The 26,853-nt window shown below is 42.1% G+C and overlaps 2 protein-coding genes across 2 annotated transcripts; one reads left to right on the top strand and one right to left on the bottom strand.

The window, feature by feature from the left end:
* The first annotated feature begins 399 nt into the window (after positions 1 to 399).
* LOC114242237 (lipase member H) lies at positions 400 to 19,183 on the top strand. The gene is made up of 3 exons (XM_028173328.2): positions 400 to 625; positions 15,493 to 15,793; positions 16,604 to 19,183. The coding sequence occupies exons 1-3, from the start codon at positions 514 to 516 to the stop codon at positions 17,280 to 17,282; spliced, it is 1,092 nt and encodes a 363-aa protein (XP_028029129.2). The 5' UTR covers positions 400 to 513; the 3' UTR covers positions 17,283 to 19,183.
* Positions 19,161 to 23,063, bottom strand: LOC114242238 (lipase member H-A). Its single transcript, XM_028173329.2, has 3 exons — positions 22,805 to 23,063; positions 22,116 to 22,413; positions 19,161 to 19,860 (listed from the first exon to the last, which is right to left on the bottom strand). The coding sequence occupies exons 1-3, from the start codon at positions 22,908 to 22,910 to the stop codon at positions 19,179 to 19,181; spliced, it is 1,086 nt and encodes a 361-aa protein (XP_028029130.2). The 5' UTR covers positions 22,911 to 23,063; the 3' UTR covers positions 19,161 to 19,178.
* Between the last annotated feature and the right edge of the window lie 3,790 nt (positions 23,064 to 26,853).

Consider the following 26,853-nt stretch of genomic DNA (forward strand, 5'->3'; position numbering starts at 1 on the left):
CGGATCGGAAACGCGACCCACTGAGAAGATTCGGCGAGAAACTCAGTGGGCTGTGTCTGTGGGTTAATTCGCTCGTCGAGCCCTTCGTCGCGAGCGACGGGTTCGACGAGGACGGTGAACGGTGCTTGTGGTACCTAAAAGCACCGTTAATGGATCGGAAGGATCTGTAATGACGTGCTTTGGGCGACGTCGATTATTTACAATTCAGTCTACAGGATCGGGTATGTAGCGAGCAATCCAAACAACGCGTCTCAAAGGAAGTCGCGTTGGGGGAAGATCGCGCATTAAGGTTTTGCGTTCCAAAAGGATCAAAAAGGACTACAACCAAGTGCGGTGAAAAAGTTAGTTCAGCTAATCTTTTGTTTGTCATGAGCGTTCGCATTGCACATTCGCAATTAAACTTTAACATCGTTACATTCAAGACGTTTCGTTATATTATTAATATTGAAGAGTGAAAAAATATCCCTTTTTTTCCCCTATCAAAGTGTTTGACAGCTGTCAGTGAATTCGAACATGGCAAGGGGATTTTGCTTGATTATGTACTTTTCGGTGGTGGTACAGTCTATTACGCCGTTTTACAGTTCGAAGTCATTAGAAGGATATCCTGCCGGCTATTTGAGTGACTGTAAGTAGGTCTTAGACTATTATATTTAAATTACTACTATATGATGACCAGTTTTTTTTATAACGCCATCTTTTTGTGTCTTTAAAGCAGTTAGTTGCCCTCAATTAAGAAAAATATTATTATTCGCCAATAGATGTCGGGAAGAGTTGATTATTGAAAACACGAATAAAACGATATTTTCTGAAAATAAATCGTAGCTAGATCGATTTATCGCCTCCGAAATCTCCTGCGTAATGCGTTAATGAAAATCGTTGGAGCCGTTTCCGAGATTCGGATTGTATATATACAAGAATTGCTCGTTTAAAGGTATAAGATTCCTGAGGGATACAGACCGCACAACATTTAGAAAACAATTTCTTAATAAAAAAAAATCCTTATCTATTCGCTTGTTGTCTAAAAGGATATTCCAGCTGTTGGGTAGGTGAGCTCACGGGCTTGACTTAAGAGAACTTGCTAACCCTAGCCCTAGCAAGAGCAGTGCTTCGCAGAATCTACCGCCTGATCGAAATCGCGAACCACTAAGAATATTCGGCGAAAAACTTCTTAATCATTAATACAGTTTTAAATAGTTAAATGGGCCTTACGTATCTGTTGTTTATTCGACTCGCTTCATTTTTACTTCTGTCCCATTGCGTTGTTTTTTTTCAATTCATTTTCCTTATGACATATTCACTTTTCAAGGAACGCTAATGAACCATTAAATTTATACCCTGTAAGCAAACTTAGTCGTCATTTTTTTTAATTGCATTCTATTTATATTTAATAACTATGAGCCTTCCTTCGCAGTCTTTTTATTAATAAATACGCTTTTATTAGCTTCAGACGTATGTATGTTAGTATGTAATGGAATCTTTGAACATGATTTTGACCCTCTTCAAAACGTCGGATTAACTCGAAATTTGGTATACTTGTTAAGTAAGATGATTTAAGTTAAGTACTATAAAATTTTCGAGCGTCACAATTCACGTGCTCTTATAGCACTTAACTCTATCTTCACGTCTTTTTCTCTTTCTTGCTTAGCTCCCTACCTATATTACCTTCACATCACTGATAATCTCAGGTCGCCATCGACCCATTTAGCCTTATTCGCCGAAGACACGACCGTTTACTACTCGAGAAGAAACAAGTTCCTAATCGCGAGGAAGCTTCAGAGCGCAGCCGTAATTCTCGGACAGTGGTTCTAAAAATGCCGCATAGACATCAACCCAGCAAAAAGCACAGCGGTCGTCTTTTAAAGGTGGAGCTTAACCCTTATCTCTTCCCGCATTAGACATAGAAACCTCACTCCCTCGATCATCCTCTTCGGCCAATCAATACCCTGGGCCAGGAAGGTCAAGTACCTGAGAGTCATCTTGGATGCATCGATGACATTCCACCCGCACATAAAATCTGTCCGCGACCGCGCCGCGTTTATTCTCGGCAAACTTTATCCTATGATTTGTAAAATGTTCCTTCTGAATAAGGGGACACTTTACAAAACTTGCATATGACCTATCAAGACGTACGCGAGTGTGGTGTCCGCACACGCGGCCCGCACACATGTAGACCCTCCAAACCATCCAATCACGTTTTTGCATGTTAGCCGTCGGAGCTCCGTGGTTCGTGAGGAACGTTGACTTACACGACGACCTGGGCTTGGCCGTAAACAAATGAAGTCAGCGTCGGAACGGTAGGTACTTCGATAAGGATATGCGTCATAATAATCGTCTTATCGTTACCGCCATTGGCTACTCCCCGAATCCTGATCACGCAGGAGCCAGTCACCGTCGACGCCCTAGACACGCCCTTACGGATCCATCAGATCCAATAACTCTTGCATTAGACACCTTCAACTCTAACTACGATCCGATCCGACTCCGGTTAACGTACTCGTTGAACTTGGCAAAGAGTTCGACGTGCAACCTAATCCATACATCAGCCCCCTGAGTTTCTCGCCGGATCTTCTCAGCGGATCGCGATTCCAATCTGGTAGTAGATTCAGTTGCGAAACAGCTGCTCTTGAGTTGTTAGGTCTCCTTTGGATGCGCTGGGTTAGCTGTTAGCAAATGTCACCACCCCTGGCTGAGCTCTGCTCGCCAACCTGTCCTGGTGAAATTGAAAGGCCTTCGGGCCACCAGTAGTCCTTCCTTCATAATAAAAAAACCCGATAATAATTAACTAAATAATTTAAATAAAAAAATTGTATTATAAATAATTGAAAATGTGGAAAAGCTACCGAAATTATCTCCTTTGTCGTATAACTCTTGTCAGAGCGGTCGTGATCGCGATTGAGTATCATTGCTGTGGGCAGATGTTAAGCGCCTCACGAGCAATCGCCACTTCTCCCGATTTGTGGTGAGTCTTGTATTAACCGAAATTATAGTCAAGCAGAAAAAGCATTAAAAGGAACTAAACTATTATCGTAGCTATGGATAAGTCGCAGAGGTGACTTAAAACGATTTAATCTCGCGTTAGTACTTTCAATTTAGAAAGACAGACTTTTAGAATACTTAAAAAATTTTCGTGGTCACGGACAACTAAGATATTTGTTATTTGTTGTTATTTAAATAATTTGCTAAGAACCGACGGACTTTAACAAAAAATTATATATATAAATATTTATACTAACTTTAACCTTGTCCATTTTACCATAAATTTTTTGTCGATCTGTCAATATAACGTACTATAATTCATTCGTTGAATCGTTTGATTGCTTGACTTAATTATATTGTAAATCCTTTGATAAAGCGATAATAAATTTTCCATAGCATTTTTTTAAATTCATGTATGTTTTTATTTTTTATTGCTTAGATGGAAATAAGAGCTCACAGTATACCTGGTGTTAAGTGGTTATTGGAGCCCATAGACATCTACAACGTAAATGCGCCACCCGTCTTGAGATATAAGTTCTAAGGTCTCAGTACAGTTACGACGGCTGCCCCACCCTACAAACCGAAACGCATTACTACTTCACAGCAGAAATAGGCAGATTGGTGGTACCTACCCGTACGGAATCACAAGAGGTCCTACCACCAGTAAGCCATTGTTCAACAGGCGAAAGTGAGATTCAAGACACCTCAGAGACTTCAATTTCACATACATCCTGCACCTCTGTGACTAGGGTGATCCCCCGTGAATTCACAGCGTGAACGCCGTAAGTCCAATGAATATCAGATCGAAGTTTTTTTTCATTTAAAAAAATAATCCATAATCATCAAAATTACTGTAACCCTTTAACAATAGTAAAGTTATTGAGAGGTTATTTCCTCAAACCTGGGCCTCCGTGACGTCAGTACGATAATAGACGTTTGAATCTATCACTATCTGTGTATATTTTCGAGTCGTATTAAAAAAAAAAGAAACACAAAAAATCATCAATTAAAAATATGTATGACGCACTATCGATCTCAATAAAATAAATAATCCATCTTGTAACGCAATCTTTGAACATGATTTTGACCCCCTTCCAAACGTCAGATTAACTCGAAATTTGGTATATAATAAGCTTTTTTTACAATAAAATCATTTTTTCTTACACTATTTTTAATTCAATTTTTTTTTTAATTAAGCACCCCTTTCAGTTATAATGAAATTTTTAATCTTTCAATATCTTTCGCATGAAATATTGACGCATTCTTCAAGATTTCCAATTACCATATCCCAATACCAAGTGAAACCATAGACTTGCTTTGCGGGCGGCGCGAATACGTAAGATCCACGGAACTCCAAATATTCCCACAAGAGCTCAGTCTATTTAACCGGTATTTACTGGTTTCACAAATAAGATTTATATATGAGTACGATTATAAGGAATCATTTAGTCGTAGCTGACGTATCGAACTCACAGTCCATCGGGCATCGAGCTGCTTATAAGCCTATAGTCTCTAGTTCTATTTATTTATATTTTAATCTGTCGACATCGCTGAAGGCCTCACAGTGTACCCTGAAATCGTATCGTTATCTATATTAAAAAATCAACAATGATATTTATGTATCGATAATGCTTACCTCACGAATTTGTCATTAAACAAATATACAGTATATAGTTATTTACGTGTCCGCCTCAAATCAGTCATACATTCCGGAACGGATTTTATGCGGCAATTCTTTGGAATGTGCCATGGTCTTTTACTGTGTATCTGTTACCGTAAAAGCCCGAATATTAGTAAATCTTAGGTGTTACCAGTAAAACTTAGGATTTACCAACACGAGTCGGTAAATGTAAGAATATGTAAAAAAGAAATTATTTTTTCGGGCTTTTACCATTAGAATTTAGTACATGCTAGGATTTACCAATGACGGTTGGTAGATGTTCGTTTTAGAAATAAAACAATGCATACTTTTCAATCATTTATTTGAAGTTAAAGATAAGGAAAACGACAATTTATTATAATTAATCAATCGTCAATTTTAATAGTTAGTAAAAAAAAATACTTGTTACAACACGGGGCCCTGTTATATTTCAGATACATTTACTTGTGTTTTATTCCTCAAATTAATACTGTTTGTGTCTTGTTATGACTCATTATTAACAAAATTTTCTTCCTTTAAGGCCATACGCCGAACACGTATTGATATCGACGCTTGAAAAGCTAACATGACTAAGCGACAATGCGTGAACTTTACAGTAGACTAATAGTAATTTAAAGTTGAAATACCTGAAAAAAAATTCTATTTTAACGAATCTAGCTGCAGGATTGAAATGATTTTAATAGACCTAGAAATTTTTTTTTTTTTTGGGCAACGAATACGGTTATTGCCTATCATTTATGTACAAAGCAGTTGTTGTCGCTTAGTCACGTTTGCCTTTCAAGCGTTGATATGTTTATCTCAACCTTTACCGTGTCTTTGAGTGAATGGTAGTAAAAGTCCGAAATAAACGTTGATCATAGAACGGTTCGGACTTTTACCATTAAGAGTTATTACTGGTGGTAGGACCTCTTGTGAGTCCGCACGGATAGGTACCACCACCTTGCCTATTTCTGCCGTGAAGCAGTAATGCGTTTCGGTTTGAAGGGTGGGGCAGCCGTTGTAACTATACTGAGACCCTTAGAACTTATATCTCAAGGTGGGTGGTATCTCCGGGTGGGCGCATTTACGTTGTAGATGTCTATGGGCTCCAGTAACCACTTAACACCAGGTGGGCTGTGAGCTCGTCCAACCATCTAAGCAATAAAAAAAAAGAGTTGGTAAATCTTAGGATTTCCTAGAAAACCTTAGGATTTACCGTAGTTCTTTACCGTAGGCTTTTGCAGTAACATATGTACTATCGACACGATATGTTAGTAAGCAGTCGTAAAAAAGTAAAGTTAATGATATATGTCGGCGTTACGTCAAGGTTTTCACACATAAGATCTGTTACAATGAAAACGCAATACAGTTCTATAAAAACGTTAACATTAATTGTTTTTTACAAAAAGACACGACTTAGTATTTACACAATTAACCGTTTTGTTTTTGTTATAGTAACTACATATTCTTTTATAGAAACAAATGGAATTACTGTGAAACAATTCATAAAATGTAGCTTAATATTCACAATAAATATTTTAGTGATTTTTACAGGTTTTTTTTTTTATTTTTATTTTTATTTTTTATTGCTTAGATTGGTGGACGAGCTCACAGCCCACCTAGTGTTAAGTGGTTACTGGAGCTCATAGACATCCACAACGTAAATGCGCCACCCACCTTGAGATATAAGTTGTAAGGTCTCAGTATAGTTACAACGGCTGCCCCACCCTTCAAACCGAAACGCATTACTGCTTCACGGCAGAAATAGGCAGGGTGGTGGTACCTACCCGCGCGGACTCACCTACCACCAGTAATTACGCAAATTATAATTTTGCGGGTTTCACTTTTATTACACGACTAGCCACCCGCCCTCGCTTTGCTTCGGAAACATTAAAACACACATGAAACCAAAAAATAATAATAAAATTTTTTTAAAAAAAAGTAGCCTATGTTCATCAGGGACAATGTCAGCTTCTAATGGAAAAATAATTTTTCAAATCGGTCCAGTAGTTTCGGAGCCTATTCGAAACAAACAAACAAACAAATCTTTCCTCTTTATAATATTAGTATAGATGTTATTCCTTCACCGTGGAAGTCAATCGTGAACATTTGTTGAGTACGTATTTCATTAGAAAAATTGGTACCCACCTGAGATTCGAACACCGGTGCATCGCTCAACATGAATGCACCGGACGTCTTATCCGTTAGGCCACGACGACGACATTTACGACGATTATTTTGACAGTAATTTATGTTTTTAAACAGTAATATAAACATTAACTATGGTAGAATAACAGTTTCATATTGCTAGTAATAAATAAATAATAACATAGAATAAACTAAGCTATATATCATGTTAATTATTGCCAATAGTTGCGTTTGCACCCATATGAGCATTTCTCAAAATAATTGCACCACCAATAGAATAATGTACTAAAATAAAAATGTTAAACTAAAGTATTTTTTTTGTTTTCATTTGTAGATAGGTGTCTAAAGATTTTGAATATGAGGTTTGTTGTGAGGTTTAATATGTAATAAAGTAGATAAATGTGTAGAAATATACCAAGGGCGGAGAAATATTCTTATTTTGTTACCGTCTATCAATTACGTTAATTAAAACACCAAATCAATTTCGTCAACTTTTATGCATTTCAATAGGGTGACATAACCACCCGGTCGTGGACGGGCTTGCGGTGCGCACTCTGCGTGCTGTGGGTCTCGTCTGCGGGGGAGTTGCTGGACTTCGACCGGGCGCGTCCGTAGGTGGCGGATCACGGGCCTCTGGGCAATAGTCACAGGGGCATCGCTCCTTCTCTCCCGTTGTGTTACGGCGGGAGAGATTGAGCGACGCGGACCAAAACCAGCACCGGGGGCTACACGCTCTCCTCCCCCTTCACCTGCTGAAGAGTGGTTCTTCTGGAGATGCGTGGGCCTCCACTTTTTTCCCTTTTCTTTGTTACTTTATTGTTTTGTTTTTACTGTCCCTTGGTTATTTTTATTTATCTTAAGTTTTACCCTGTCTCTTTCTCTTCTTTTGTTTCCGTTCATTGTTTTATTTTACACGCCTTTCTATTCTTCTTCGCCTGTGGTTTTATTTTGTTTTATTTGGTTTTATTTTCATCTTCTTTCCCTCTCATACCCAATTCTAAGCTCTGACACCCGGCGAGAGAATGAATGGCTGGTGGGGGACCAGTCGTTAGGGTGTCCCAGGGAACCGTAACCCGAGTTAAAAAAATAAATAAAAATTTATGTAATGGCCAGTTTAAAAAAGTTATTACCCCAGGAGGGTACCTCCCGCTCAGCGGGAGGAGAATCCCTCCGTGTGGCCGACTCGTCGGACGCACGCTGCCCCGCGTACTCTGGGGGGGGCAAAAACTGCCTAGACGTCAGGTCCGGGAAGGACGGAGTTCAAAAGAAGAAAATTATGTCCGAGAAGGACCCTGAAGTAAGCTCCTTAAGAGCCGATGTCGTGTCGGACAACGATATGGCCACAGTTGGTTCGGCCCAGTCGTCGACCCATTCGTCGCCGACACGACGACGGCGGAAAAGGGTGCTCAATATAAGCTCGGACGGGCTGAGTAGCAGCTCCGGCTCGGAGGCTCAGGATCCGATAGGTGTGAAGCCCAGAGCAGTCACGCCGTCAAAGCGTGGACGGGGACGCCCTGCGACCACAGGGCAGTACGTTGGCATGGCCGCTGCCAGGCAAGCGTACCTCAAGGCACAAAAAGAGGAGAAGGAGCTCACTGAGATCGCGCGCACCACACGCCACAAGAGGAGAGCGGCTGAAGGGTCTGTCCCTAAGCCCGATGCCGAGCGTAGGCTCCATCAAAGTGCAGAGGTGGCCCTAATGGTCGCCGCCAAATCCAGCAGCCCGAAGGGCACGTACGTGCGTGCACTGAAGGAGTTGGCAGTCACTGTCAAGGAGGCCACGGAGGACCTTGTGGGCTACACCGCAGCCGAAGAGGCTAAGAGACTGCGAGCGGTCAACGTCAAGCAGGAGCAGGATATCCTGCAACTGCGTAAGGAGCTCGATGAAGTTAGAAGGGAGTTGGCGAGGGTTTCGCAGGTGCTAGCGTTGCCCACATCGACTGCGACCCCGGCCCCGAACACCAAGGAGGAAGAGGAGGAGTTGCGCCTACAGCGCATTATGCGAGCTGTCGGCACTATGCTCGACGCTCGCTTTGAAGGGCTGGAGGCACGGCTTCTACCGGAGCCCCGAATGCGACCACCGCTAGCGGCGGACAAGCAGAGGAGCCGGGAAAAATCGTCTAATCCCCCTATCGTCGTTGACGCTGCACCGGATGCGGCACCGTCATCAGTGCCACCGATGACATTGGCGAAAAAGAGGATGCGTGGCCCCAAGAGAAGTGTCACCGCGCAAGTGGCTTCATCCGAAACGCACACCTTCCTCCCGGCTCCAGCTTCCATGATCGAGAGCTGGTCAACGGTCACCCGTAGGGGTGCTCGACCGAGGGAGGAAGCAGTGAGGACGGTTCCAGCGGCAGCTATCGCTGAAGCGGAAAGGAAAGACCGGTCTTCTGTAAAGAGGAAAGAGAAGAAGCTGCGCCCTCCACGCACTCAGGCCGTTGTCCTCAAGCTGCAACCAGAGGCCGTGGAAAGAGGACTCACGTACCGCACTGTACTCGCCGAAGCGAGGGCCAAGGTAGATCCTGGGGCCCTTGGAATACCCATCCAACGCATCCGGTCTGCAGTGACTGGGTCTAAGGTGCTGGTAGTGGAAGGTGCAGACCAGAGCGCCAAGGCCGATCTCCTGGCCCAAAAGCTTCGTGAGGTTCTGCCCGCAGAAGGGGTCATAGTGACCAGGCCAGTAACGACTGCAGCCATCCGCATCAGCGGACTGGATGACTCCCTGATGCCGGAGGAACTTACCGCGGAGCTTGCCCGGATTGGCGAATGCGCTCCTGATGCGGTGAAGATCGGAGACATCAAGTCTGGCCCAGGCGGGATGGGTCAAGTATTGGTCCGGTTGCCCGTCGTTGCCACGATGAAGGTTCTCGCCGTTCCAAAACTGAGGGTTGGTTGGAGCGTGCTCCGCGCTTGTTTGTTAGAGGCTAAGAAGCTACAGTGCTTCCGATGCCATGAGCTAGGGCACGTGAGCGCCCGATGTCCTTCGTCGGTCGACCGCAGCCGGGATTGTTATCGGTGCGGCCAGACCGGCCACGTAGCGGCCGGCTGCTCTCTTGCACCACACTGCGCTGTATGTACCGCTGCCGGCAGACCGGCGGACCATGTCTCCGGGAGCAAGGCTTGTGCCAAGTCCCCGAGACCGAGACTTAGAGGAGGAACTTCCGCTGCACTTGAAAATGCACGGAGGCAGCCCGGTACGGCTATGGAGACATCGAATGGCGTCCTGTTATGACAGGTGTCCTTCGATTCCTGCAGGGGAATCTCAACCATTGCGCCAGAGCTCAGGACCTTTTGTTCCAGAGCATGGCGGAGGGGTTGACCCATCTTGCGGTGGTCGCCGAACCGTATCGGGTCCCTTCGAGCCCCGATTGGGCGGCCGATTTGGAGGGCCGAGTGGCAATCATCCGGCGTTGTTGTGTGGGTGCTCCGCCTACGTTTGCCGTTGTTGAAAGAGGTCGCGGCTTCGTTGCCGTCCTCTGGGCCGAGATATTCGTGTTGGGAGTGTACTTTTCCCCAAACAGGACGCTCGCCGAGTTTGAGGTTTTCCTCAGCGAGCTCAGCCGCGTCGTTGGAAGGTCGCACTTCCGACGGATTCTCGTTCTGGGTGACCTAAATGCCAAGTCATTGTCTTGGGGTTCCTCTAGGACGTGCCCCAGAGGTAGAGCGGTGGAGGAGTGGCTGGTCGGAAGCGGTCTCCTCATCCTCAATCGCGGTACGGAACTCACATGCGTGCGACGTTTGGGCGGGTCCGTGGTGGACGTTACATTCGCCACGCCTGACGTCGCATATCGCGTACGCGGTTGGGCGGTGATGGTTGGCGAGGAGACCCTCTCCGACCACCGTTACATCCGATTCAGTGTCGCCGCGACCCCGGTGGGTTCTGTTCGGGGCTTTTCCTTGTCCATCAGTGGCAGCGCTAGGGGTCCTCGTTGGGCCCAGAAGCGTCTCAACATCGAGCGGTTGCGTGAGGCGGCCATAGTGCAGGCGTGGCGTCTTGACTCGCTTGGCGAGCCAGCAGACGTGTGCGAGGGGGTGGAGCGTCTGCGCGAGGCAATGTCACGGGTGTGTGACGCTGCTATGCCTCGCGTGAGAGCTCTCGCTCCTAAGCGCCAAGTTCATTGGTGGACCGAGGAGATCGCCAGCCAGCGCCGGCTATGCGATATTAGTCGTCGCACATACCAGCGATATCGACGACGAAGAACGCGCCGGGACCCCGACGAGGAGGACCGCCTGTACGAAGTGTACAGGACGGCGATAAGAACCCTGCGCTTGGCTATCGGGGAGGCGAAGGAGGCCGCCTGGAACGACCTACTGGCCTCGCTGGACCGTGACCCGTGGGGGCGGCCCTACAGGCTGGCGCGTAATGCGCTTCGCCGTTGGGCTCCTCCCGCAACCAGCACCCTGCCGCCGGAAACATTGCAGCGGGTAGTCGGGGGTCTGTTTCCCGATTTATCCGGGACGGACTTCGTCCCCCCTGTGATGACAATGGCGCGGATTGCTGATAGCGAAGAGCTTGAGGACGTCTCCCAGGTGGAGTTCGATTTGGCTGTGCAGAGGATGCGGGCTAAGCGCACGGCACCCGGTCCCGATGGGATCTCGTCCCAAGCGTGGGCGCTCGCCTTGACAGGTGACGGCTTGGGGCCTGCCCTCCAAGGGCTATTCAGCAGGTGCCTCCGTGAGGGCAGGTTCCCAGAGCCATGGAAGACTGGTCGGCTTGTCCTTATTCCTAAGGAAGGCCGGCCACGTGACGAGCCAAGCGGGTACCGCCCAATCGTCGTGCTGGACGAGGCTGGTAAGCTCCTCGAGCGCATCGTCGCCAGTCGCCTCGTCCAGCACCTCGAAAGCGTTGGGCCTGACCTGGCTCCTAACCAATATGGTTTCCGGAGAGGTCGCTCCACCATGGACGCGGTCTTGCGCGTCCGCCACCTCTCCGATCGTGCGTGCTCCGAGGGGGGCGTGTTGTTGGCTGTGTCGATTGATATCGCCAACGCCTTCAACACGATCCCTTGGAGCACGATCGTGGAATCGCTCCGGTTTCACCGCGTCCCCCCTAGTCTCCGCACCCTGATAGAGGATTACCTCTCAGGGCGAAATGTAGTCTTCCCCGAGAGGAGGGGGTGGGGACGGAAAGCGGTGTCGTGCGGGGTCCCGCAGGGGTCGGTACTGGGACCACTCCTGTGGGACATCGGTTTCGACTGGGTCCTGCGCGGTGCTAGCCTGCGTGGCGTCGACGTAGTGTGCTATGCCGACGACACGCTGGTGACGGCCCGCGGAGCTGACTACAGAGCCGCAGCGATCCTTGCGACGGCGGCGGTCTCCACCGTCGTTAGTCGCATTCGGAGATTAGGTCTTGAGGTGGCCCTCCGCAAGTCCGAAGCGGTGTGCTTTCACCCAGTCCGGAGGGGACCTCCTCCGGGAGCGAATCTCATAGTCGGCGGAGTATCGATCGCTGTCCAGCCGAAGCTCAAATATTTGGGCCTTGTGCTGGACAGTCGATGGCGCTTCGACCACCACTTTGGTGAGTTAGTCCCGAAGCTGCTGGGGATGGCCGGCGCACTAGCCCGTCTTCTCCCCAACGTCGGTGGTTGCAGCGCCGGCGTCCGGCGTCTGTACCTGGGGGTCGTGCGCAGTATGGCTTTGTACGGCGCTCCCGTGTGGTCGCCCGCACTCTCTGCGCGCAATGCAGCTTTGCTGCTACGAGCGCAGCGGGTGCTCGCGGTGAGAGTCATCAGGGGGTACCGTACGATCTCCCGGGAGGTCGCCTGCGCCCTCGCCGGTTCCCTTCCTTGGGATCTCGAGGCTGAGGTAGCAGCTGCGGTATACCGGCGCAGAACACAGTCCCTGAGTCGGGGACGGACGCCCGGCCCGTCGGCTGTCGGTCGGTGGAGGCGTGCTGCGCGTCATCTGGCGTACGCCAAGTGGAGGGAGCGGTTGCTGGAGGAGCTTGGCCAAACTTCAGTCACTCGCCGACGCACCCTCGAGGCCCTGGTGCCCGTGCTGGAGGCATGGTCAGATAGACGACACGGCGTGCTCTCCTTCCACTTAACGCAGGTCCTCTCGGGGCATGGTTGCTTCGGGAGGTACCTGTGGAAGGTCTGCAGGAGAGAGCCACATCCGGGTTGCCACCAGTGCGGGCATCCGGACGATGACGCTCAGCACGCACTCGAAGCGTGCCCGCGTTGGGAGCGCTCGCGGCGAGACCTCATCGCGGTGCTGGGGAGAGACCTCTCCTTGCGGGCTGTCATCGCCCGCATGCTAGAGGACCAGAATTCTTGGGAGGCCATGACCAGGTTTTGCGACCTGGTCATGGCGTTCCGTGAGGCTGAGGAGCGCGAAAGGGAGTGGGATCCCTCTTCGGCTTCACAGCGAAGAAGGCGGAGTGGGCGGCACGGGCGCGAAGCTCCCGTTCATCTCCCGTAGGGGCTGTCGGGTGCCGGGTGCGGGGGTGCCCGGTACTCGGCTGTTGGTCCGGTGGTGAGGCGGTGCAAGGTGGCTCCTGTGCACCGCTCACGGTGTGTCTCCGAGACGACGTCCTGCGGGATTTTCCCGGGGATGGAGTGCCGTCCTATTAACAGGATGGGTACCGGCGACGGCGAGCCTTCGGCGCGCACTGTGCGGTACCGTGGGTTTCGTGGAGTCGGAGTGGTGGGGCTCGATGGGGTTTAGTCGGTAGTCGTTCTGCGGGGCAAGTGCTTCGTGCGCCTTTTTCAAGGCGTAGTCTCCTGTGAGAAATTGGGGGAGGTGAAGGACCTCGGCTCTTCTCTTCTCCCCTTCTTCCTCTCAGGAGGCGCCGGAGTCCGACATAACCCGGTCTGTTACCCCCCTCGACCGGGTATCCGTAAATGGATTCCCCAGCGTTAAAAAAAAAAAAAAAAAAAGGGTGACATAACCATCATTTTACGTTTCTATAAAAAACTGTTAACATTTACAGCAAAATGTTACTTATATAAGTTGTAATATATCCTTTATGTTACCATTTGCCCACAACTTTGTTTTAAAATCACAGTAAAGCAGTTTTAATGTTGTTTTATTTTTAAATACGTTCACAAATGAAATAACAATACACTTCTTTTGCTTTTTTCATAAAAATTGCAGGTTTTAAGATAATAAATAAAAAATTTGAAAAGAAATACGTGTCCGCTTTTATGGGACAGTAACAAAAATGGAATACTGGTAACAAACTAGGATTTTATAAGGCTAGTTTTCGTAGTAGTTCAAATTATAATAAACTTTGACCCGTGTTAAAAATAATTATAATTATATTTATATATGTAGATTATAGTATGAACTGCTGTCAAAGGACATTTAAACATTTTTCGTTTAAAAAATACCCTATTCAAATATTTAGTAACATTTACGAGTAGGTAACAAAAATATCGTTTCAGTTCTTTTTTAATCATAATGAAAAGGAGGCCTAACGGTTTCTAATGCAGTAAAATCCTTTAATAGCAATAATCACATTCATCGGCTGGATAGTGATCGTATAAATCATAATCACATCTTTGGCACCAGAAAAATTGACAACGTAATAATATTTTTATTTCTTCAGCGTTCATACTTGATACAAAATGCAGCGGATTATTAGTAGTAGTAGTGTAATAGTACAACAAAAAAACAAAGAAATTGACGCCGTTGTAATTGTAATAATTATTATAAAATTATTTTAAACAGAAAGTTAAATAATAATATATTATATATACTCAGCCTAATGATTTCCTATTTTGTTACTCTCTTTTCCATTTATACGTTACCACACAAAAGTAACAAAAAAGGAAGTAACAAATCAAGTACAACATGTTATTTTATTTGTAAACACATGCAACTCACACGATTACTCTTATTTCGATTTGATTAACGAAATCAAGAATGGGAGCTTTAATAGTAGGTTAAGTGAAATAACAATAAAATCTGCACTTATCTATGTTTTTTGAGTAACAAAGGTGGAATTTTTTTCTGACCGCTAGCTTAAGTATTGACTTTTACCGTTCGTACCGGCACCAGAAAGAACTAGTCGAAATTAAAACAAGACGGATGCCAAGCCGGCTAATGCTACCATTATTCTAAAATATAATTGCATTAATCGATTCTCATATTTCTTCAGAATTATGGTAACAAAAACTGGAATTTCTAGGTGGAACTTTTTACGGGACAAGTTAAAATCATTAATTAGAAATTTAATTATAAAGTAATGCTAAAAAGGATGTTTTAGGATGAATTGTGACTTATGGCTATAAATAAATAATATTTTATATTTATACAATGCCCATGTCCATTCAACTAAAGATCGATGGTTTGGTAAGATATTGAGATTAGGACACTGCACTTTTCATACAACTGGTTGAAGCTGATTTATGATATATATTTTTAATGAAAAAATCTCATTGTATCTGTTTTTTTCCTTTCTAATAAGTAGAGTAGTTTTACTGCTTACACAATTTATAAAAAGTAGTAATGATCTAATATATTAGCCGGAACAAAATATTAAAAAAATGGGACAGAGGCTAAAGTCTATTGTGCAATAATTTTGAGAAATGCTCATATATATAAAATAATATGCACATATATAACCAAAATAAAATATGCAAGTAAAATTTCTCATATAAATAATAATAATATGCACATATAATGATATAACCAAAATAAAATGTGCAAATAAAATTTATCCTGCCAATTAGACTTTTTCCGAATAAAAACGTAAGTGTAAACCAATCGCTTTCTCCTCGTCCCAGGTCCTGGAGGCGACAGGGAAGCAGTGATCACGAAGAACAGCCTCAAATACCTGACGATGACCGTCGTTGGGAACGGAAACTTTTTGACGGCAAAACGATCTACGTACACTTATTATCAAATGAAGCAATTAGCGAAAGACCCGAACATGGATTTCAGTAAGCGAACAGCTGTATACGTCGGAGGGTATATGGACAGTCCGAGTTATCCAGTTGCAAGTCTATTGGCCCCACAGTATCGACGCCAAGGATATAATGTTCTGCTGTTGGACACAAATAAGTTTACGGTCATGGAGTATCCTTTGTGAGTTCACTTTGATCGCCCAGTCGATTTTTTCACGCATCAAGTAATAAGGATGAAAGGCGATTGCGTGCAGCTAAGATGTGAATGTTGCGATGGATGTGTGGAGTAACGAAAATAGATAGAATACGGAATGAATACGTTAGAGGAAGTTTGAAAGTGGCATCTGTGACAGAGAAGCGCGCTTTGGGATGGTATGGACATGTGATGAGACGAAGTGAAAATGAGGTTGCTAAGAGATTGTTAACTATGAATGTGGCAAGATATAGAAGGAGAGGTAGACCTAAGAAGAAATGGATGGATTACATGAAAGAGATATGTATAAGAGGGGAGTGAGCGAAGAAATGGCATTTGTAAGAGGAGTATGGAAGGAGAAAACATGTTGCGCCGACCCCAGGTGACTGGGAGAAGGACAGGAACATAGAACATAGAAGTAGAAACACAATCAAAATGTGCATCTGTACTTGAACTAGGTGATAAAACCTGTATCTCAAGTAGTAGTGCTCCTCGTACAAAGAATACAACAGCTTTACTTCAGATACAACAGCTATTGTTTAACTATTTTAGTGTGTATTTAGTATCAAATAACCCGTTTATTATAAACCCCTAAATTATATTAGTATATGAATTTCGATAACCATTTAACAACAATTAAGCCATCAGCTTGTTTACTGGCCTAATAAGAAACTTTTAAAATTTGAAGAAAAAAAAAGAACAGTTAAAAATATCTATTGTGTTTTATTAGGCTCATACAACAACAACAAAAACCGATAAATTTGCCTTTTAAATATTTTGCGTCTGTTCTTCTTGCAGGGCTGTCCGCTACATAAGAACCGCTGCCCGACACACAGCAGAGATGCTAGTCGACCTAACAAAGCACGGTCTGGATCCAAAAAAACTAGACCTGATTGGCCTTAGTTTGGGCGCGCACACAGCCAGCTTCATCGCGAAACGCTTCAAGGAACTAACCGGTGATACCATATCGAGACTCACCGGGTTAGATCCAGCAGGACCGTGCTTCAGGAATTTGGGCCCCGATCAGCGACTGGACTCGTCTGATGCGGACTTCGTGGACGTCGTCGATACGAATATAGACGAGTTTGGTATGGCTGCCCCGGTTGGCCACGTAAATTTCTACGTTAACGGAGGCGAGTACCAACCTGGCGATATTCTTTGGATGCCGTGCAACGCCTTCTGCAGTCATCTAAGGTCTTACACCGTTTGGTTGGCGGCACTGCAGTATCCAACCTCGTTTATAGCAATACAGTGCGATTCTGTGCAAGAGGCGAGAAATAAAAATTGCTACGATAGAAGACCTTTAGTCACGAACGTTGTCGGTTTGAGTACGGACAAGAGTAAAACTGGTGTATTTTACTTAGCAACGCACAATAATTATCCGTATTATTTAGGAGAAAAGGGACTGAAGAAGGAATACGAATATTTCCAGTCTCATATGGAAGAAATTATCAATAACGATAGTATGAAAATCTGATTAGTTAATCACGTAGCGGCCTGTTTTTTGTTATTATCATTGTCAATGTTTCTAAAATGTACTTGTCGTCTCATTATAAGCTGAAGCTTAGTTTTAAAACGATCTCTAAAATACATATTTAACGTATTATAATATACTAGCTGACCCGGCAAACATTGTTTTGCCATATATAAAATTTCTAGGGAATTTCTAGTGTAGAAAAAAAAACTAACTTATTGTAAGTGTGTAAGGATGTGGTAAATGAGTGAAAGAGGTATGTAGTGCTGTGAACGATGAGGGAATATATAATAAAAATAACAAAACCTCATTCAACCACATAATACCTCATTATAACAAAAAAAAATGTCCATATAAAAAAATGTCCATATAAAAAAAAAAAGGTAGGGGTGGACAACCCTAATCACTCAGGGGTATGAAAAATAGATAGTTGCCGATTCTCAGGCTTACTGAATATGCATAAAAAATTTCATGAGAATCGGTCAAGCGGTTTCGGAGGAGTATGGGAACGAACATTGTGACACGAGAATTTTATATATTAGATTAGAAATAGAGCGTTTTGTGAGTTTATCTTACTTAATAAAACAGATTGGTTTTAATCGTTATTCGGTGAACACATGCATGGGAAATAATTGTGTTTTCAACTGACTTTTTGATTTTAACTGTAACCCCTAGATGTCGTTGAATGTTAGTTTTACTATTTTCACGAAAAAGCGTTAAAGGTTAAATTTCAACTTATTGATTTCTTGGTAGTGACATCATCCGACATCAGCTTAGCTTCTTTGTAAAATAAATAGTTTTGTCACTAGTCCGTTAACTAAGTTATACAGACGTAACTAAGTTATATATCCGTTAACTAAGTTATACAGACGGGTATTTTAATACTATTTATATGTATCTCTATCTGTGGTTAGTTAGGTTACTTCGCTCGGTGAACTCACCGATTACGAGGACAGTGACTGGTGCTTGAGAGGTCTAAAAGCACCTAAAGTAAATCCGGAGGATGCAACAAGACATATTTCGGGCGACGGCGGCTTTGCGTCGCCCCGTTCACATACAAGTTTTGGCTGTGTTTCCCGACCGCATTTATAGGATACTCATTTCCCCTACTACACTTCTTATTCATCGCCCTAGCATCCTTAAACTACCGTATAATATTAAGTAATCATGCCATTAATATGAAGTTCGAAAAACATATAAAGTCCTCTGGAGTGTTGCTATTATAATAGTGACCTTGATGTTTCAATCTTTAATTAAGCTAGATACACCGTCGCACTGCACGCCACCGGAATAGAGTTCATCCATACTGCCTGGAGCCACTGCGTTCATCCGCAGTGCGTTTCCAGAGAACATTTTTGACACGTACCATCCGGCTTTGGAATGAGCTCCCCTCCACGGCAATTCCCGAGCGCTATGACGTATCGTTCTTCAAACGAGGCTTGTGGAGACTACTTCACTGTAAGCAGCGGTTTGGCTCTGCCCCTGGCATTGCTGAAGTCCATGAACGACGGTAACCACTCACTGTCGTCAGGTGGACCGTATGCTCGTCTGCCTACATGGCCAATAAAAAAAATGCACTTTTTTTAGTTTCGTAGCGACTAAGTATAATAGGTAAAACTTTAAAACTGGTTTCCGAGTGTCAGCAAATAACCAGCTTATGTCCCCATAGTTCTTACAGGTACTTTTTAGCCTTTGCAAAGAACTTATAGGAAATTTCCTGCCTTGTACGTCTTATTTATCTCAATTTCAATGTAAACAACATTATGGAAAACATTAATAATAAAAATGCACAAGCAGGAAATACTTAAACCTGTTGTTTTTTTCCATTTTACACCTATTTTCGGTATGTAACTCAAGGTTAAAGGTATAATAATAATAAAAGACTTTGCACAAAATAATTTATTTAAACCTTAACACATCTTCCTTGTTGACATCTAAGAAATACTGCGACAACGAGTCGCTTCCTTTCACCAAACCTTTTTCTTCTAAATAATACGGAAACGTGTTCTTTGTGGCCAAATAAAATATACCTTGCTTAGTTTTATCAACTTTCAATCCTAGTACGTTCGTCTCTCTCGGACCACCGTCAAAGCAATTCCCTATTCTGGCATCGTATACCGAATCGCACTGAATTCCTATAAACGATTTTGGATGATAAATCGCTGTCACCCATAACAGGAAGGATCTGATGTGACTGCATAAAAATGTGCACAATATGGGTATCAGTATGCTTTGTTGGTACTCTCCGCCGTTGACATAGAAAGTGACGTGTCCAATAGGCGCAGCCATACCGTAACCATCTATATTAGTGTACACCACATCTAGGAACTCCACGTCCGACGAGTCCAGTCTATCTTCAGGGCCGAGGTTCCTAAAGCAGACCCCTGTAGGATCAAGGCCCGTGGCTCTTTTAAATTTGGTTCCCGTCATGTTTGTGAAGCTCTTCGCGGCGAAGCTCATGACCTGAGCTCCTAAGCTGATCCCGACGAGATCCAGTTTGTTTATGTCGAGGCCTTCCTTCATGAGTTCAACCACCATTGAAGCTATATGCGGCCCCAGGGCACGACTAAGACGAGATGCGCTGACAACAAACCATAAATCGATTAACATAAAAATATACAAGACTGGCATACGGCCCACTTGATGGTGAGTGGTTACCGTCGCCCATGGACTACAGCAATGCCAGGGGCAGAGCCATGCCGCTGCCTACCCATAAGTACTATCCGCAAGCCTCGTTTGAAAAAGGACACGCATATATGCAGAGACTGTTATCATATTTTGACCTACTAGTATCGGTTAAATTAACTTTTGAAAACTCGTGTAAAATGTACAATTTTAAACAAGCCTTAAGATATGCATATTAGATCGTCTTTACATTTCTTGTTGTTGTTTCTCTTTTCCAAGAAAGTACAAACTTTTTTTTTTTTTTTTTTTTTTTTTTTTTTTATGATTGAAAGTTTACTGGTGGCCCGAAGGCCTTTCCAGTTTCACCAGGACAGGTGGGCGAGCAAAGGCTCAGCCAAGAGGGGTGGGATTTGCTAACAAGTGCCCGAGCGCCTCCGAAGGAGACCTAACAACTCAAGAGCAATTGTTTCGCGAATGAATCTACTACCGGATCAGAATCGCGACCCGCTGAGAAGATCCGGCGAGAAACTCAGCGGGCTGATGCATGGGTTAGGTTGCACGTCGACCTCTTTGTCGAGTTCGACGAGTACGGTTACCGGGGTCCCTAAGCCTGCCCCTAGTATTAGAGCTGAAGGCATCTAATGCAAAGGTTATTGGATCTGATGGATCCGTAAGGACGTGTCTAGGGTGTCGACGGTGACTGGCTCCTACATGATCAGGATTCGGGGAGTAGTCAGCGGCGGCAACGATAAGGCGATTATCGTGACGCATAGCCTTATCGAAGTATCGTTCCGACGCTGACTTCATGTATTTCCGAATTGATTCGAGGCCCAGGTCGTCGTTTAGGTCAACGTTCCTCACGAACCACGGAGCCCCGACAGCTAACCTGCAAAAGCGGGATTGTAGGGATTGGAGGGTGTCTATGTGTGTGCGGGCCGCGTGAGCGAACACCACACTCGCGTAAGTCATGACGGGCACAAACGTATTGTGCATTGAATAACATAATCGAAAATTATATTAAATACCGGTCATTGTGACCGAATGCGACAAGAACAGGTATGCGAGAACTGTCGGTAGGTTTATTGTTAGTTAGTGTAGAAATATAGAAAAACATTATACCGTAAAATAAACCGAGTTAAGCCATAGTCGAATACTAAAATTTGATTACATTTCAATGATTTCTACCTATTATTTTTCTATATATGTATTTTAAAGTCGTCGTGGTCTTAAGGATAAGACGTCCGATGTAGTCTTGGTGAAATCTGTGATTACAGAAGTATATCTTTATGTATGTCTGTCGAAGTATGTCTTTGACAATATAACCATAATAATGTTCAAGCTTATAATTTCAATTAATTATAGTCGACTGTCGAATTTCGACTACTGGGGTTCGACTAGTGAATAATAATTGCACCTTCATTTCATTGATGCATTTTTACATTATAAAAATGACACCTGTATTATTTTTTTCGGTTTTCCGTGAGTCGCGAACATAATTAAAACTTTAAATTACTTTTACGGTTCAATCGATTCGTCCGTGACCACGTGAGCTGTGAAGTATTCTAAAAATCGGAAATAATATAGTGATAATAAAAAATAAGCAAGACAAAACTGTGTAAAAACAGTTTTAATTATGTAAATGGCACGATTCATTGTAGCGTTGAGAAGTGATCACAGCCAAGCCTATAGACCCGATTGAATGCCACAACTTCTGAGACATGAGCTCTTGATCCCAATTACACTAAAATAAAGGGATTCCTTACACCATTTATTTAATAATAATAACTTTTTTTTATAACTGGAAACAAATGACCCACGGTTATCCGGCCCCAATTTAAAACTCCTTGTGTTATGGATACCAGAGACTGACAAACATACTTTTAAAGATACGTTTATTTATTTACACATATAGGTAATATACACGCAGACAAAGAGCAAACAAATATTTCATTGTACAATGCTTGCCGGATGTGGGAATCAAACCCGCGACCCTCAGCACATAGTTAGGTGCGCTAATTACTGCACCACCAAGTCAGTCGATTGTTTTTTATTTTTTTTTATTGCCCTTGTAGGCAGACGAGCACATGGCCCACCTGATGGTGAGTGGTTACCGTCGCCCATGGACTTCAGCTATGCCAGGGGCAGAGCCAAGCCGCTGCCTACCAAATTGTGGGAAATCGTGGTGAGAAAATTCACGCAAACAATACTCACATTGGAAATTCAGTGGTCACGAACCAATGTATGTCCACTGATAATACATTGTAACCGCGTTTAGTATAAGCCGACGCTATTACCGGTGAGAATATAAATGATGGACTGTCAAGATATCCTGGGAAGTACAGTAGCGTTTTCTTCTTAAAATTAACATTAGGATCCCTTGCCAACTCTTTCATTTGCTTGTAGCCGTATCTTTTCCTCGACAAGAATGAGTTTTTCGATCGAAAAACCGTAATGCCGAGATGTTTCAATGACTGCGGCGTGATTATCGCTTCTTTCGTTACACCCGGACCTGTGGGAATTAAAGCTTTAGTATTTGAAACTCAGCAAAGGTAACGCTGCTCAAATCTTTAGAGAAGTTGGTGGTGGTGGTGGTGGTGGTGGTGGTGGTGGTGGTGGTGGTGGTGGTGGTGGTGGTTGGTGCGAGTTCAAAAGATGCCCTATCACAAGTAATCACTTAAGTGGAAGTCGAGGAGATTCGTTAAGTTCGTAATTCATTAGAAAAATTCGTAACCTCTGCCTGATTGAATCTTTTTTTTTTCTTGTAAATTTTTTAAAGAAAATCACTTTTAAGAACTTCGTATTAATTTAAAAACTTACGATAAATTCTATGTTGTATTGGATATTTTATTGATTATAATATAACAAATTGGAGTACATTAATTCGTGTTTATTATACTCACAATCACTCAAATATGCTCTAGGTGATCCTTGATCCTTAGGAGATTCTTCACTGGACAGCACACAAAGAAATAATGTAAAATAAAATAAATTAACTACTTTCACCATTTTTATTAAATTTTTATTTTAATATAAATGCACATAATTTAATACAATTTAATTGTAATTTTGTTTTTAGCGTATATGTATTTAATTATACGATGATTTGAAACGCGTGTGTCTTAGATGTACCGTTTTGGCTCAATGCTGCATTCGCGACGTTTGCCGCAGACCAGATTTCCTTGGTTGTTATAAAATGAAAAAAAAAAATTTAGTTAACTAACTACGTTATAAAAAACAATGTAACTTGTGTATGCTTCATAATAATTGAATTGATTTTATAAATAATTTTACCCAGATAATTGTAGGCTTAATTGCTTATTCGTTTGTATTTTCGGGCGTCAGTGTAAATGGTAGATATATTAATTGTAGATAATAAATGGTATGAATATTCCGAGGAAACTAGCAAAAATTTTTTGCGAACTATATATACTATACTATACTATACTATACTATACTATACTATACTATACTATACTATACTATACTAAACTATACTATACTATACTATACTATACTATACTATACTATACTATACTATACTATACTATACTATACTATACTATACTATACTATACTATACTATACTATACTATACTATACTATACTATACTATACTATACTATACTATACTATACTATACTATACTATACTATACTATACTATACTATACTATACTATACTATACTATACTATACTATACTATACTATACTATACTATACTATACTATACTATACTATACTATACTATACTATACTATACTATACTATACTATACTATACTATACTATACTATACTATACTATACTATACTATACTATACTATACTATACTATACTATAATTGAAGGAATTTGGATGTAGCATACAAATATAGTTTATAATCTGAATAAAAACATATAGGATTGCATGACAACAACATTTCAACATTGAGTACTATTGCTTTGACAGGTAAACAAGCCCCGGTGGGGTCCAGGGGCGAAGCCCTGGCGGGGGGTACCACTCATAAAAAAAACAATTTAACTGTGTTTTTTATTTTGAAATAAACTACTACTAATTGAATAAGAACTGTCTGATGAACTCATCTTTGTTTAATACTTCACTATTAACTTTTTTTGCCTTTTATTTATTTCACTTTTACACTAAACGCAATATTGCAAATTACCCGAGCACAACAATGGCAGAGAATTTTAGGTGCGTGAGAGCAGGCGTAGACACTAACGTGCATGCGCACTTGTACCCAGGGAGAAAAATTTAGACTTTCTTCTCTGTACAGCGGGACGAAAACCGAACTTTCGGCGTAGGTAGGAGAGAAATTATTTTTAAAACAAACATACAATATAATAAGTTATAGGTACGCTCTGAGGTTCGGGATAAATGAAAATTCTACCGAAGTACAAATCAAAACTTTATTTAACACTTAGAACACTTGGAGAGCACTTCGCAATTCGTAATTCGCTTCTTCCGCTTCGTTCCAGGTGATCAGTGTGCTTAGTGCGAGTTTTGTAACGTTCTCACTAGCGAGCCAGTTTGCTCAAATTTGTATACAATTGGAACAGCGCCCCTAGCGGCAAACGTACTCGGTGTTATTTTGTGAGTGCGAGTTCATATTAACGTTGTGATCTCGTAACCGAGTAATTTTACCGAAATGAGTACTACGAATGACATTTGTGCGAGTGCGTGTTACAAATTAGTGGATTTTAACGTTTCGATCGAGTATTTCTTTAGTAGTTTTATTTTTCCAACTAGAGAGGCAAAAATATCATGCCATAGAGCCTAATCTTTTTTTAATGAAAAATGATAATATGGAGTGAAATGGATTTGATTAATTTGAAGCATTAATCAATTGGCATGGAATGAAATGAAATGAGATCAGATAATATGGGATAAAATATAATCTCTGCAAAATGCTGATTATATACTGAGATTTTTTTCAGTGGACCTTTTCGAAGACTTCGAGAAGCTACGTCCAGCGGTTTTGTTTAATTTTTTTAAATTTTCGCACTTTCACAGATACTAAACAGTTAATAAACCCACGTTACTTTGTTATTGCACAGATGGGTGGACGAGCTCCCGGCCCACCTAATCTTAAGTGGTTACCGGAGCCCATAGACATCTACAACGCAAATGCCGCCTCCCACCTTGAGATATTAGTTCTAAGGTCTCAGTATAGTTACAACGGTTGTCCCACCCTTCAAACCGAAACGCATTACTGCTTCACGGCAAAAATAGGCAGGGTGGTGATACCTACCCGTGCGAACTCACAAGACGTCCTACCACCAGTAATTACAAAAATTAATTTTGCGGGTTTGATTTTTATTACATGATGCTATTCCTTTACAGTGAAAGTCAATCGTAAACATTTGATAAGTACGTATTTCATTAGAAAAATTGATACCCGCCGGCGGGATTAGAACACCGGTGCATTGCAAGATACGAATACACCGGACGCCTTAACCTTTAGGCCAGGACGGTCTCAAAATTACACTTATACACGAAGAAATATTAAATACGCATTAACTAAGAAACATTAAATAGACAAAATAAAACAATTCACACAATTTAGCTCCTCGCGGTCCCTCCAAAATGTCTTTTCATCTTTTTTTCCTAGTTGTTCAATTGTAATGAATAAATCAAAATCAAATCGAGTTTACGTTCTATACGGTGAAAAATGAAGAATTGTGAGTGTGAGTTGAGATATGCTACTCGCTTCGCAGGGCGTTTATTCACCGAGAGCAGCAATAATATTATTTCTCGTATATTGGTAGCACGTGATGTTTTGGCATTAGACCGTCTAAATGAAATACAACGCATTTTAACAGCATTTTAATGGGAACCTACTACTTTCAAAATTATTCGGGTAATGTCACGTGTTCAATACTATTTTGTACGTTTAGAATTAAAGTGGCTCAACCCAAAATTCTTAGTTTCTGGTAAACTTCAATATTGTAATACAATAATTGTATTTTTTTAGTTTTTCGGTTTAAACACTTTAAGGCATGCCATTTTATTTGAAAAAGACAGAAAGAGTACTTTGTCCTTTTCTAGACTAAAAGAGACTGTTTAATTTTATAAGCTGATAGAATAATATAGAAAAGAATAATAGGATACCCTCTAATCGTCACATTGGAAAAAGGTATGGCTTTATCATTTTATCATTTAAATTATTTTTTATTGCACTTATAAAACTAATTTAATTTACAATATGTAACTACATATATCTATAACTAATCCGTACTTGTCAAATTCCTCATAAATTGTCAATATTCTTAATAAAATTCCTATTAATAATATACAAGTGCAAATGTTGAGCTGCTTGCCAGAAATGATATAATAGTGTTTTGTTTTTTTGTTGTTTCCTTGTAGGCTGCCTGTAATAATCTAAATCTGTGTGAAAGGCAATAAATGATTTTATTATTATCTACTAATGGTAGTCCAGTGGTCGAAATTTGACCATAATTTATTTAAATTTTTAAGTTTGAACATTATTATAGTTCTATTGTCACCTTTCTATTATCATCATTTCTATAATAATCATTGCTCTATGTCGCCAAGGCTACATTATAGAAAAATAATATTAAAGACAAAAAATATTAATCTATTCTCAATTTGACCACAGATTGATAAATCAATAAACAAAAAAAGTATAAATGCATGTGTGTGTGCGTGTGTGTGTGTCAAATACATGGTAATGTGTGTAAGGTTTTTTTATTCATTTAGTTTATTTTTATATTGTTTATGCACAATTAAAAAAAAAAATAGCAATCTGCACTACTTCTCTATATTCTCTATGAGTGTGGGAAATTTCATACTTCTCCGTCCGCGCAATTTTCGTGAAAAGGAGTCCAACATTTTTGCTGCACGTATTACCTACTTAAAATGTAGGTTCTTAATAATAATACATAAGTGTTTTGAAATATAAAACTAATCTTAAATTTTTTAGTTATACCACT

The sequence above is a fragment of the Bombyx mandarina genome, chromosome 11 (assembly GCF_030267445.1).
Source record: "Bombyx mandarina strain Sakado chromosome 11, ASM3026744v2".
NCBI classification, from domain to species: Eukaryota; Metazoa; Arthropoda; class Insecta; order Lepidoptera; family Bombycidae; genus Bombyx; species Bombyx mandarina.